At 37.6% G+C, this 13,388-nt stretch overlaps 2 protein-coding genes across 3 annotated transcripts; one reads left to right on the plus strand and one right to left on the minus strand.

The window, feature by feature from the left end:
* Nucleotides 1–1,643: 1,643 nt before the first annotated feature.
* LOC106331365 (probable protein phosphatase 2C 34) lies at nucleotides 1,644–6,441 on the plus strand. 2 transcript variants are annotated; one of them, XM_013769737.1, is made up of 6 exons: nucleotides 1,644–1,875; nucleotides 2,899–3,188; nucleotides 5,165–5,455; nucleotides 5,554–5,671; nucleotides 5,777–6,000; nucleotides 6,075–6,441. In XM_013769737.1, the coding sequence occupies exons 2-6, from the start codon at nucleotides 2,937–2,939 to the stop codon at nucleotides 6,243–6,245; spliced, it is 1,056 nt and encodes a 351-aa protein (XP_013625191.1). In that variant the 5' UTR covers nucleotides 1,644–1,875; nucleotides 2,899–2,936; the 3' UTR covers nucleotides 6,246–6,441. The 2 variants fall into 2 exon arrangements, with proteins under 2 accessions (XP_013625191.1, XP_013625264.1); XM_013769810.1 differs by lacking the exon at nucleotides 1,644–1,875 and having other exon boundaries at nucleotides 2,642–3,188.
* A 178-nt stretch (nucleotides 6,442–6,619) lies between these two features.
* LOC106331279 (phospholipase D p2) lies at nucleotides 6,620–11,682 on the minus strand. The gene is made up of 15 exons (XM_013769632.1): nucleotides 11,380–11,682; nucleotides 11,118–11,219; nucleotides 10,841–10,962; nucleotides 10,625–10,766; nucleotides 9,814–10,386; nucleotides 9,620–9,736; nucleotides 9,399–9,538; nucleotides 9,159–9,308; nucleotides 8,934–9,090; nucleotides 8,218–8,709; nucleotides 7,994–8,140; nucleotides 7,569–7,868; nucleotides 7,352–7,483; nucleotides 7,120–7,247; nucleotides 6,620–7,025 (listed from the first exon to the last, which is right to left on the minus strand). Exons 1-15 carry the CDS (start codon nucleotides 11,584–11,586, stop codon nucleotides 6,791–6,793), a joined length of 3,144 nt encoding a protein of 1,047 aa, XP_013625086.1. The 5' UTR covers nucleotides 11,587–11,682; the 3' UTR covers nucleotides 6,620–6,790.
* Nucleotides 11,683–13,388: the final 1,706 nt, after the last annotated feature.

Raw genomic sequence — 13,388 nt, forward strand, 5'->3', positions numbered from 1 at the left:
TGAAAAGAGTGCGGTTCGAGTCTGACTCACCGCAGTTAATCAAAGCCATCAATAGCAGAGTGCCGGAAATGGAGATTTATGGTATTTTGGAGGATTATCGAGTGATTTTGATGTTGTTGTGTTTGGTTGGATTTCTCGAAAGAGAAATGGTGATGCAGATTTGCTTGAAAAGAATGCTTTATCTTTGTATTAACAAGATGTGGTTGTGGAAGAGTTAATTCCCCCACCAAACAACTAAGTTGAATGAATGAATGGTAGTTTGTGACAAAAAAAGATCAATTAAAACAGTCTAGTAAAATTGAAGATTATTATTTTTAGTAACAATTTGCCAACTATATTAATAATGTTTGATATCTTATAATATCTGTCTCTCTCTATTTTATAATATAAAATTTTTATTTTTTTGCATATATTGGTGTTAATATACTGACAAATAGGGCTGGACACGGATCAGATATCCGAGTTTTTGAAGGTATTTGTGATTTGCTTCGTATGTTACGAATATCTAATTTTTCAATTTGCTTTGCTTCAAAAAATACTGTTTGCTTCGAAAAATACGGATATCCGGAAAAATGGATGTCTGGAAAATAAATAGATATTTGCGGATATTTACGAATACTTACGGATATCTCATCCGCTTTGATTAATACAAATAATCTTAAAAATTCAATACAAATTTATTTTTGTAATATATTTTTTTGTATGATATATAAAATAAAAACTAAAAAAATAGTGAAACTATATATTTGTAAATTTTAAACTTAGTTAAGAATTATAATAACACAAAACTTAAGAAAAAAGTTATAATTGTTTTATAATTTTTTTCTCTTCCTTTTATTTAATACTTTTATATAAGTAATAATGTGAATATAATTTGTCAAATCATATGTTATAATAATAATTATATAAACTTATACATTTAAAACATTAAGTATAATTAATATGTACATGTATTTATATATTTCCGGATCAGAGCGGATATCCGCTTCTCAAAATTTTGATATTTGTGATTTGTTTCTATTTTAACGAATATTAAAATGTCCAGCCCTACTGACAAAATTCAACATAATTTCAGTATGGACTTCATTATTGCTTTTTTTTAAAAAAAATTATATGTCAGATCATATTCTATAATGGTTTAAATGTGTTTCTCAAGAGTTTTTTATTTATTTTCTTGATGCAATCATGTATCCTATCAATTTTGATGTTCTTGTCTTTAATAAACTATATTAAGTAAAATAAGTTTTAGACGGAAAAAAAGTATTTTCAACACTTAAACATCATTTATTATTTATATAGTCACAATTAAGCCAATAACAAAATAGTATAATAGGTGGTCTAACAAATTATAGAAATCGAGGAACATTATTTAAATTAATACATTCTTCTAAAACATAATTTATTAATACACACATAGTATTTTATTTTATAGTTGGAATCCATTTTTACTGAACACAATTGATGTGATGAAAAACGAATAAAATATTTCAGAATTTGCCAGATAATTTTGCCATTTATAGAATTTCGATCAGATAAATGAAGGATGTTTTATAGTATAAAAGTTTCAATAAGAAATTACAATTTATAAAAAATTACAATTTATAAAAAAGAGTATAATATACAGACAAAAGACGATAGCTTGCTACGTCTCTGCCTTTATCTTGTTGCCACAAGAAAAATGAGAGGGGAATAGAGTGCCCCAAGAAATAAATTAAAGGGATATCTAAACTTTTTTACATCATTAATAAATGGACTCTGGTGATTTTTGATTTCTGATTCGCGACTCTTCCTCTCTCTCTCTGCATTACTAGGTTTCTCTCCGGTTATATTGTGTCACTTTCTCCGAGCTTCCATCATCTCCCCCGTGTGTAATACGTCAGTTCTTCCTCTCTCTCTCTCTCTCTGTCTGTCTCTCTCTCTCTCTTCTCATTTCCTTCATGCATTCTGAACTTGTTTTGATTATTTTCGTACAGTTTGATTATATACTATTCACTTCGTTCTAATCACATTTTGGATAGAAATTTGTATATGAAAATTAGAATTTTGCTAGTTATGTAATAAGTTGCAGTATATATTCTGGTCTCTGAATCTTGAATACATGAGGAGATAAACGAATATTTCTGATTTGTTTTTCTCTTCAGAAGTCCCTTTAATTACTTCCTAATTGTCTCTCAAATTTAAATATTTACTTTTAATATAAACGAATATTTCTGATTTTTCTCTTCAGAAGTCCCTTTTAGTATTTACTTTATGAAGAGCTGATGTAACTCTTAAGGAACCGATTATTTTCTTCCTAATTGTCTCTCAAATTTAAATATTTACTTTTACTAATTTGGAAGGCTAATTATTAGATACAAGCAAAACTAGTGGGTTTGGCAGCAATCTTGTTTCACAAAAATAGTAAAATGGGCAAAGAGAATATTAAAGACAAAGTGCTTTCAAGATGTGAAGGTTTTATTGCTTATTTTCCTGGAAAAGTAAAAAAAAAGAAAGAGAAAATCCCAATCTTGCAACTTGGTTAATGTGTGTTAATTAGCTACAGGATATGTTTTTCTTAAAAGATAAAACTCGATTTGGCTTCAAGTCTGATCACATTCTCATATATTTCTTTATGAAAGAAATCCATCTTCTATTTTCTAAGTTTTATAGTTCTAGAGAAACTTAGAAATTGTGTGATTGTCTCAGTGGAATTCCATGTCAGACATGAATATTCTATTACAATCTCTTGTCTTTTAACTGTTTTAAAAGTCCACATACTATCTTGTATCCCCTGTTTTTCCCCGGGAAAAAGAATCTCAAAAGCAAAGCTTAGTACTTTTAACACTATTTTAACTCCCTCTTGCTCTTTGATTTAATGCAACTATCTGAACCTCTATGTATATACCATACCACCCACAGGTTTCAAGATCATATGGTAGTTTCACCTTCTGTGCAAAATGGGGCATTTCTCTTCCATATTCAACAGCTTAGCTAGATCCTTCTCGAACAAGAAAGACAATAACAACAACAACAATGGTAAAAGCTACGCGAAGGAAGCCGCAGGTGAAATGGCGAGAGAGGCGAAGAAGAAGGCGATGATTCTGAAGTCCTCTGGTTGTGTTAATGCAGATGGATCCAATAACTTGGCCTCTGTTTTCTCCAGACGCGGTGAGAAAGGTGTCAATCAGGACTGTGCTATCGTCTGGGAGGTACATTATTACCTATCAATGCTGAATTATTTAGGTTTCTCAGTCTTTGGCGTTTTTTTTTTTTTTTGGAACACCACTTTCATTAAAAACTTAAAGTCTCGGACTACAAGAGTTCATAAAACTACAAACATAAAACCATACAACACAAACGACAGATTTAGAGAAACCTCTAAGATAAAGAGACAGCGAATTCATAACAAAGCTTGAATGCGTCAAATTCACGGCAGAGCCGAAAGGTTGAAATTTAGTCACATTGAAAAGTGACGTTGATATCCAATTCGCACCTCGGAATATCGTCGAAACGAGATCCGCTGCATCTTCAGGCCCCGAACGGACCGCTCCACAAGATAACAAGACGGTTATAGACTTGGAAATACACCTTCGCACATGGGCAGAAGGGGAAACACTTCTTCGAGAGAAGGCAGGTGATGATGATGATGATGGTGATGGTGATGAGTATGGTGATGAAGATGACAACGAGTCCAGTGAACCCACCGGTAAAAAAACAACTAGTATTCTCTTCAGGAAAGAGAGGTATGACATTGTAAGCATATTGGTTTCGGTAAACAACCCGATGAACCCATCAGAATTCTTTAGCAAACTGTCCAAGTAGACCAGCCTACCCCATAAACAAATGGGCTTTGAAACTATGCTGTGAGACTGAATGAAATTTAGAAGGCTCACCAGGCCCAATCTACAAGCAAATAGGCCCATCTCACAGGCTTGAGCGATGCTGTTCCGTTGACGTTGACAGGAACTCAGGTTGCCGGAAAGGGAGCAGCGACGGTTGAGCGGAACAGATGAGGGGGTCAGTGTTGGTGCTGGTCTCCGGTCTTTTGAAATCAATCTAAGTCGCCACGGAGAGGCTTGTCGGAGCAGCTCTCCTCCTCGATGAGACAACAAACAAGCAGACACCATAACTAGCGGGGACGGCGGTAGATCGGAATGGTGCTTCATAGATCTAGGGTTTTGAGATGTGACTACCTCGAAGGTTAAGGCTTTTCCGGCTGTCAAACCAGAGTTGCAGTTGCAGAGCATTGGTGAGTCACGGTGGTTGTGGCTGACAGTGGAAATAACGAATCCGGTGGAAATCGATCCGAAAGTTTTAACCACGTCGTCCCTGCTCACCTTGAGAGACGGTCTCAACGGAGAACCGTCGACGGCGTGAGAGACGATGAGAGCATGAACATGAGCGATGAAGATGACGGTGAAACGGGAGCTGATTCTCACAGATCTGAGCCCAACAAGGCACAGAACGGTAAGCGTGATGCGGTGAGCCGAAGAGGAAACCGAGAACATAGACCGCGAGCCCCCGGAAACAGTCACAATGTTCTCCGACCAAGACAAGGAGACGGACGAAACCAGAGAGCTTGAACGGATAGAGGATAAGAGGAGAGAGAGACGTAGAGTTTGAGAGGGCCGACGCCGGCGAGCCATGACTCCACCGGCGTCGGAGAGGGGACGAGCAAACGACGCCTCGATAACTGGGACTGGGAGAGTCTTCCTAGGGCGAACTTATAGAGTAATTATGTTATAGAGTAGTTTTTGAGGCATAGAAGGGTTTTGTATTTCACCAATCTCATTCGTTTATAGTTTCTGATGTTGCAAATATTCTTTAATCTAATAAATTTTATATTTCAACAAAAATTTATATCTACCATATTACTAAGAAGGAATCAAAACTCAAAAAAAAAAAAAAAAAGATTTGTCCTAAGTTGTTTAGACTGCATGTTTTGTCTCTAGGGTTGTTATGGTTTTCCTTAAGATGAAGCATTTAAACACAAGCTAGATTCATACTCAAAACTGGCTCACTAGGGTTTCCTAAATGTTACTAACAAAAAATGTTGTTACCTATACAAGATTTTTAGCGCTTACGTTTGTTTCTACCCCTTTCCAGTTGTGTTGTCTTCAAATGTTTTATTCATGCATATTATTAGTTCATAATGTATTGAGCATTTTCTTGAATATTAAAACAGGGATTTGGATGTCAAGAAGAGATGATCTTCTGTGGGATATTCGATGGACACGGTCCCTGGGGTCATTTTGTGTCCAAACAAGTCAGAAACTCAATGCCTATATCTCTGCTCTGCAACTGGCAAGAGACTCTATCTCAGACTACATTAGTAGAACCCGAAACGGACCAGCGGTTCGCCATCTGGAAACACTTGTACCTCAAAACATGTGCAGATGTCGATCAAGAGCTTCAGCATCACCGAAAGATCGATACTTTCAATAGCGGTACAACCGCTCTAACCGTTGTGAGACAGGTAAAGAAACCATCATATGATTATCACCCTTGAATAAAATCTTGTAATAAAAGTTTTATATTCGGTAATGAATGTTCTTAAATGGTTTATTCCTACAGGGTGAAGTTATTTACGTAGCAAATGTTGGAGATTCACGTGCCGTACTGGCCACGGTATCAGAAGAAGGAAGTTTAAGCGCAGTTCAGCTCACAGTTGATTTCAAACCAAACATACCTCGTTAGTTCTATAGACATTCTACCACTAGACCTAAACAGAACATGAAAATCTCAGTGGTTTTACTGAATCTTTACATTTTCATATTTGTTTTTTTTGTGAAAACAGAGGAGGAGGAACGTATAATCGGATGCAACGGGAGAGTATTCTGCCTTGAAGACGAGCCAGGGGTCCACCGTGTGTGGCAACCAGAAGAGGAATCTCCGGGGCTGGCAATGTCTAGAGCATTTGGAGACTATTGTATTAAAGAGTACGGATTGGTCTCAGTTCCTGAAGTGACTCAGAGACATATCTCCAATAGAGACCAGTTTGTAATCTTGGCCACTGATGGGGTATGCTAAAAAAAAATGAGATATTTAGAATTTTTGTTTGCTTATTACTGATGATGTCATTTAATCTTTTTTAGGTATGGGATGTGATATCAAATGAAGAGGCCATAGACATTGTTGCCTCAACCGCAGAGCGGCCAAAGGCGGCCAAGCGGCTGGTGGAGCAAGCGGTTAAGGCTTGGAATAAGAAGAGACGTGGAATAGCAATGGATGATATCTCAGCCGTTTGCCTCTTCTTCCATTCTTAGTCATTGTCATCATCTCTAACGCAACATGTTAAGTTATTAACCCTGCCACAACCTGTAAGTAGGTAATGGTTTTGGGACCTAGAAAATGTTGTTGTCATGTAAATAGACTTTCACAAGATCGCACTGGATCTTATAAAAATAAGTTATGTATTGTACAGCTTGAGGAACATAGATATTCACAAATAAGTTTCTTTTATTCTTCTATAAAACATACACACCTTGTCAAACCTAGGAAACAATAAAAAGAAAGGGAAATTGCACTCCCTACACTACACTTCTATCCTAATTAGCCTCATACCCTAAATCCCACAATCTTCTACCTTATTCCATAGACACAAATCAGTCAAATCATAGGTATTCTCTTTTTTTTTGGGTTTTCAACCGATTGCTTCAAAAAGAAATGACCTCATTACCTATGTCTATATAACTCTCTATACATAATGAAAACGTTTGAGACTTTTTAGCCATCTAATATAGTTTTCAGTAACCGGATTAGTCTCCTATTAACCCAATCAGGATAAAGAGGCACGTCCAATAAATAGTGATTAGTGGAAGACTTGAGGAGCAGTGTAGAACTCAGTTTCGACGAAACCCGGCCTGAGATCTTCTTCATTACACATGAAATGTAATGGGAAACACACGAGGTGCCCTCTTGTTTCCTTCAGCATCTCCCATGAGTCGCTGCCGCATGGTTTTAGCTTTTCAGGTGCAATGCCAAGGTCAATCGTTGTATGACCCAACTTGTCTTTACAAAGAGCCACGTTGTGTCTTAATGCAGCTCTGTGATAAGGAAGATAAATCAAGATCATAAGCATACATTTATATAATTTCTCGGTAGATATTTAATTTTATAGAAAAGGTAAGAAGTACGAACTTTGAGCGTATGTTTTCATTAGGTATGCAAGAGAAGACTTTGTCGTAGATGTCAGTGTTCCTCTTAGCCGTGGCCATCCACAAGTCTTGGTATGTTGCATCATTTAGTGGATCTTCTATCATTTTCACCTACACATCAAAATAAGATTAATATTTTAGAAATTATTAATATATATTTTTTTAAATAATTACTATTAAGTTAACGAGTGAAAATACTAAAAATTCCGAATTACCTCTCCGGGTTGAAGGCCAAGATGTTCCGACCAAAGTGAACATCTGAGACTGTACGAGAATTTTCCAGCCATCCATTTCACACCGTTCATCGAAGATTCAACAAACTCTTTGTCTTCAATCACAACTCCTATCTGAAAAACATTATTGTTTCAAATTGAATAATTAACTCCTTTTTATTTCTTCCACAAATAATCAAAACGAGAGTTGTGGAAGTACCTCAGAGTCTCGTGACCCTAGTAGGCTCCTATCATTTAAATTAGAAGAACCAATCACCGCGATTCGGTCGTCAACAATCAGTAGCTTGCTATGCACGTAAATCTGGCTAGTGGCAATTGGACCATCCTCGAACAACCGTCCGTACGACCTCAGACCATAGAAAGAGATGTAATCTTGCGTCTTGGGACCAAGCAAAGCGTTAAGGTTATCAAGAATCGAAGTTCGTTCTCTGGAGATGGAACGGTATTGCCAATGCATCAGTGCTCGAACCGTAGCTGCTCCAAACTCATCAATACCTCCCTGTTTAATGTCAACATAGAAAATGACTTTTATTTTATTTTTTGTAACAAACGTAGAAAATGAATTATATCATGCTTTTATTATGTTACCTATTTGTGAATGCTATAAGAAAAAGCAAACTGTACCTGAAACCCAGGGAGGAGCGGTATAACGATCACTACACGGAAGCACTTGTTCTCCTCATGAGCCTTCAGAATGCGTCTGTATAAGGCTTCAGAAACGCGGTTTAGGATTGTTTCATCTTTCTCTAGCCCAGAGATGAAGAATTGGTTCTGGTAAACCGGGAATATTAGATGAATAAATAGTTTTTATATTAAAATATTTGAATGATGAGTTAATATTTATATACCTCAATGTAGATAAAATGTTCAGCGTTTTGGATGAGTGAACAGTAAGCTTGATGAATACTATCTTCAGGCTGGTTAGTACCAGCTGACCATTGGCTAACACTTCTTATTATCTGACACTTGCAATCACTTTGCTTCCCTATCTGCCACCACCACTCGTTCACAGTCTCATCCCTATCGCTTTCCTCTGAAGTTTCTCCTGGAAACTCATCTCGACCATCCAGGGCTTGTCTTGAACCTCTCTCAAACTTTATATCTCCTATAGTGGCGAAATCCGCATCGGTTTCTTGCGGGAGAAGCAAAGGAATGTCTTGAGGAGGCGAGGCAGATGAGAATGAGTCTTGTCTGGAAAGAACAACAGGTTTGTCAGGGTCTTCCTTTGGTTTAGATGTTGGGATAATATCGATCTCTCTAGTTCCCAAGTAGTGAGGAAGAACCATGTGGTGATGAGGCATCAGCAATGGAATCGTCTGTTCATTAGGTGCCTTGTTTCTCTAATCAAAACAATAAGACAAAACATAATCAAAACCTTATAAACAAAACACAACTGCTGAAAAAATGATCTCTACAATACATTTACACAATGTTCAAGAAATCGTTAATCATTAACTACTAGCTCATGTATACTACTTATCGGATTTTAAGAAAATCGTTTTGGTAGGATCGAATAGCCGCCTAGACGGACACCTTAGACCGATTTTTAGAACCATGCATTTACCTTAGAGTGGTTCCACCTCTGGACGAAATGTCTAGCCACATCGCGACAAGGCGGTCCCCAAAGAGCGCAGTGGACCTCGTGCCATGGCATTCTAGGGTATTTTCTCCGGTCTAGCTCGTCTTTCATCGTTTCTTCCCATGAGTTTGGTTCAGATTCTCTGCCAATACATATAACAATTTGTCAGAAACATGATTCCTTTTGTTAAATAAGGTTCAGGAATGTTACCTAGGGTTATAATAATCTTTTCCTGGCCATATATGAGGAGGGCAATCTCCAACTTTGTGTTCAGCTGTATCGTACCGGCCGAAACAGAGATCTAACCCTCCAATGAAGCAAACTTGGTAATCTACAATCACTATCTTGTCATGGTGCGACCTGAAAAAAACACATAAAATTCAACTTTAATTAGTTGCGTGGCTAATAAGTTGTGTAAGTCTGAGTTTTGGTTATTAGTTATTACTATACCAGAGGTAAATTCCGGTGGAGAGATGGTCTGGATAACGAAGAACTTTGACGTTCTTGTGGATGTTTTGAAGCCGTTTCTTGCTGTACATGCTATTGATTTTCAGCGCGATTTGAACTTCCTTATACATAAGAATATAAATCTGCAACAAAATTTAAAGATTTGTTAGAAAACCATTAGAATACATTGGCCTGGGAGATATGTAATGATATTAAAGCATTACCTTAACTCCCTGTTTTGCTTTCGTCTCAAGCAAGGCATCTAGCCGCAAAGACGGATGATCTTGAAACGGGCGTTTGAGATATAGCTCCGGGCATAACCACCAACCAGTGATAAATATCTACAGATGAAGTTTATATTTAGACTTTACTCAAACTATATATATAATCATGTGGTTGGGTTCTTAATTGGTGATACCTCTGATGTAGCGTTTTGGATTGCAAAAGCAATCGCTTCAAACGCAGTGTGACCGTCTACAAACCACTGAGCTTGGCTTCCATCTGATGTCAATCCTCTAGGTGGCGCAAACGAACCAAACCTATGTGGATTGTAGGAACCAGCCTCGTCCACAGCCTTGACCCACTCTTTGACTTTCCTGCAGCTAGTAGTTCTCAGCCTCACGGTTCGGTCCCCACTTGTTACCTTAAATCCAAAACGCAACGGGTTGCGTTCCTTCACCTGTTCAGCCAAACGCGGTTGCTCGGGTGACTCTTTTGTACCATGGAACCCTAATGAGTCGAACACCATTATATCTATAAGCTTTCCACTGAACGGATCTTCAAGTAACGCCAAGAATCCTGGTTTCAGAACCGCCCAAACCTTTGCCCAGCTATTACCAAAGCAGCCTAGACACTGCGAAGGAAGACAGCATCGGCCACCATCAGATCCTGGGACTTCCCTCAAGTGTTTCACTGTGACATACCCTTCTTTCATCTTTGAACCGTACTCTCTAGCAAAGGAGAGTCTAGAAACTTCCAGGAACTTGCAGACCTGCGGATATGTTTAGAGTGTGAGGCAAGAAACATCGACAGGCCGGTTCTGAGATTTTGAGGACTAAAAACATTTTCTTTAAGAAAATTAATAGAAAGTTTTTTTTCGTAATTTTAGGGGTCTAAGAAATATAAAAAGCTTATAAAAATTTTGGGAGCCAAAGGCCAATATGATCCGGCCCTGAACACGGAAACCGCATCTAGAAAAGTCAGTCATTGCCAGAGAGAAAAACACAAACCTCTTTGGAGTTAACAATGTCCAAGTTCCCTAGAAAGAGATTCAAGTAGCCCTTCATTGCTGCTCTCCCACGGTCTACAACTGTCTCTGACCGGCCTATCGTTGGACGGATGATCGATAACGCTGCACGCGAAGGAACATTCCTGAACAACATACCAATCTAATGTTTCAGAAACTTTACAAAAAAAAAGGTAACTATCTGAGATTTTAAGAGCACCTGTTCTTCACACTATCTTCAGTGCAGTGCAGAGGAAGAGCACCGTCGTCTGGTTCTTCATCATCTTGTACAACTGATCCTTGCATATCAAAGATCCCCAAGCTATGCAGCCACTCTCTAACCTGTTCAAAACAATAATTTTTTTTTTTTGAATACCAGGCCGGAAACCACGTATAATATTAGTTTCGTCCCAGCGATCATTCGAACGGGGAATCTATGACACCACACAATGCTCATGATCATTTTCAGATCTGCAAACCAGAAAAAAAAATCTTACATGTTCTTGCTTGTCGTGGAGTTCTTCGATGATCAAACGTTTCTTCAAAGCAAAGTGTAGGTATAGAACTTGAGAAGCTTTCTTTTGTAATGTCCACTTGAACTAAAACATATCACCAAAAACAAAACAGAGGATTAACATTTAATACAGACCATAAACCCGAATTAATGACAATTCAACATTGCAAACTAGTCGTCTCTTCTAAACTACAACTCGACATTGTTAAACATGATTACATGAATATACATAGATATATAGATACCTGTTTATACTGAAGCTCCAAGGTGTAAGAAAGAAGCAAAGGGCTAAAATCAGTCGTGTCGGGACGCGATACGGAGACGATCTTAGCCTTAGGAAGCTCTTCGAATATCTGACTTCCGCCGGTAAGACAATTCGCCGTCGCCGCCGTTCTTCTGATGACGCCGTCGGATTTAACGCCGTTAGTGGCGAGAAGTTTCTCCGTCGACATCGCTAAATATCCTCCTCACCGTCGCCTCTTAGCACGATGGCATGTCCGAGATTCCAGTAATCAGAGTAATTCAGATTTAATGCAAATAGACAGGATATATAGGGTACAGTTTAAGGTTTTTAAATATGTCTGCCACAAGTAGTATATTCAACGGCGAAGGAGGGGTGGTTCCGTCACGTCAGGTTTTAATGAATATAGATGATGACAGGTATGACTATCGCCACGTGTACGTTGAGGATTGATGGTATATGCTTACTTCCGTCTACCTCTTGCCGTGTATTTTTTGCAACTTGGTTAGCAACATTACGTCGTTTCCAAGTTGGACAAGAGCTCCAAGGTTTCATTGTCTTAGACAAAGTAGCTTAATGACTATTTTACCCTTAGACTTTGCCTTGCGAAAGTAACTCCGAAATTTCTGTATATATCTAATCGGTTTACACTAATTGTTTAATATTTCTATAAGCAATTTACATTATTTATAGCCGAATTATTCAGTAGTATAAAGTCTAATTAATCTAATCTACAGCTGTTAATCATAATTGAAACTATAGTACGTCAACTTAAGTGGTAAGTTTTTCAATAGGTTTTGTAATACGTTTGAAATACGTATATGAAACATGATGAGACATGTATTTGTTGGTAAAATACTAAAATCTAACATGTAAATGATTTGGTAGCGAGGGAGAATTTGGTCTTTTAGTTGATCCAAGAGTTTCTGTTGTGCGAAGTATATGCCATGCAAGCATCAAACGACAAGAATATCCCTATTTTGTGCTTTACCAGGTCAGAATATTCCCCCTCAAAAGCTTATTCAATCCATATATGTGATTAGACAAGGAAATGATTGTGTATCGGCCTACACTTTTGTTCATTTAATTATTGATGCCAAACAAAATACTTGTATGATTAAAAAAATTCTGTCTGACCTTATTTTCATATAAAGTAATAAACACTTAATTAATTATAACGTCTACGCATCAACATTTACAGTAAATAGACTTAAATTAGCATTCATTATCAAGCGATCAACCTGCAGTATAAAACTATTACATGGAAAGTACAGAACCATCACTTTCATTTCATGTTAGTAAAGTAAAATTTCACTTTCACCATCCAAATATTGATAATTGCTGAAAAGGCATCAAATAATTTTGTAAGAATAACGGTAGATGATTTAGCAAAAAAAGAAGAATAACTGTAGATGATTATTCCAAAACGGAATAATAATGTCATAATAGCAAACATTCTTTAGTAGTATCAATATTTGGATGATGAAAGTGAAATTTTACTTTTAATATTAGTAAAACTGAAGCCAACTTTTAATGGGCTTGGGCCCGACCCTTAATCCATTTTGGATTTAAAAAAATTTAAAATGGCAAAGGACGAGACGAACGGGCCTTGATTAAGGGCTTCTCTGTGTCGTCCCTCGTGGGTACGTGGCAGCACCGGAGTGGGAGATGATTTCGAAGACGGATCGTCTTTTTCATTTTCTTTCTTCGTGCATCTTTTCTATCCGACTCCAAAAGGCGACGGTGAAGGCGATTTAGCAGAGGAGGAAGCTTTCTACGTGATCTCTTAATCGATCTCCGGTGACGAAGACTTGTTTCCGAAACCGAAAGCGCGATCCACATCCGACGGCGAAATCGACTCTGAAATCTCCAATGACGAAGACCTAAACCGTCGGTTCGCTTCGTTTCCCAAGCATCCCCAATCGTCTGAGAATCGACCCAATCATACCAAGGTATGTCCTTCACATCCTTTCTGAGATCGAGATTATTATTTGATTGCATATTTGATTAGGA

Source organism: Brassica oleracea, chromosome C1 (assembly GCF_000695525.1).
Source record: "Brassica oleracea var. oleracea cultivar TO1000 chromosome C1, BOL, whole genome shotgun sequence".
NCBI lineage: Eukaryota > Viridiplantae > Streptophyta > Magnoliopsida > Brassicales > Brassicaceae > Brassica > Brassica oleracea.

What these genes read in the sequence shown, in the direction of transcription:
- LOC106331365 (XM_013769737.1), top strand. Translation starts at nt 2,937, where the DNA reads ATGGGGCATTTCTCTTCCATATTCAACAGCTTAGCTAGATCCTTCTCG. An exon ending in ACTGTGCTATCGTCTGGGAG is followed by an intron (nt 3,189 to 5,164) that starts GTACATTATTAC and finishes ATATTAAAACAG; the next exon opens with GGATTTGGATGTCAAGAAGA. An exon ending in TAATCTTGGCCACTGATGGG is followed by an intron (nt 6,001 to 6,074) that starts GTATGCTAAAAA and finishes AATCTTTTTTAG; the next exon opens with GTATGGGATGTGATATCAAA.
- LOC106331279 (XM_013769632.1), bottom strand. Translation starts at nt 11,586, where the DNA reads ATGTCGACGGAGAAACTTCTCGCCACTAACGGCGTTAAATCCGACGGC. An exon ending in ACATTGTTAACTCCAAAGAG is followed by an intron (nt 10,387 to 10,624) that starts GTTTGTGTTTTT and finishes ACATATCCGCAG; the next exon opens with GTCTGCAAGTTCCTGGAAGT. An exon ending in TCCACCGGAATTTACCTCTG is followed by an intron (nt 9,309 to 9,398) that starts GTATAGTAATAA and finishes TGTTTTTTTCAG; the next exon opens with GTCGCACCATGACAAGATAG.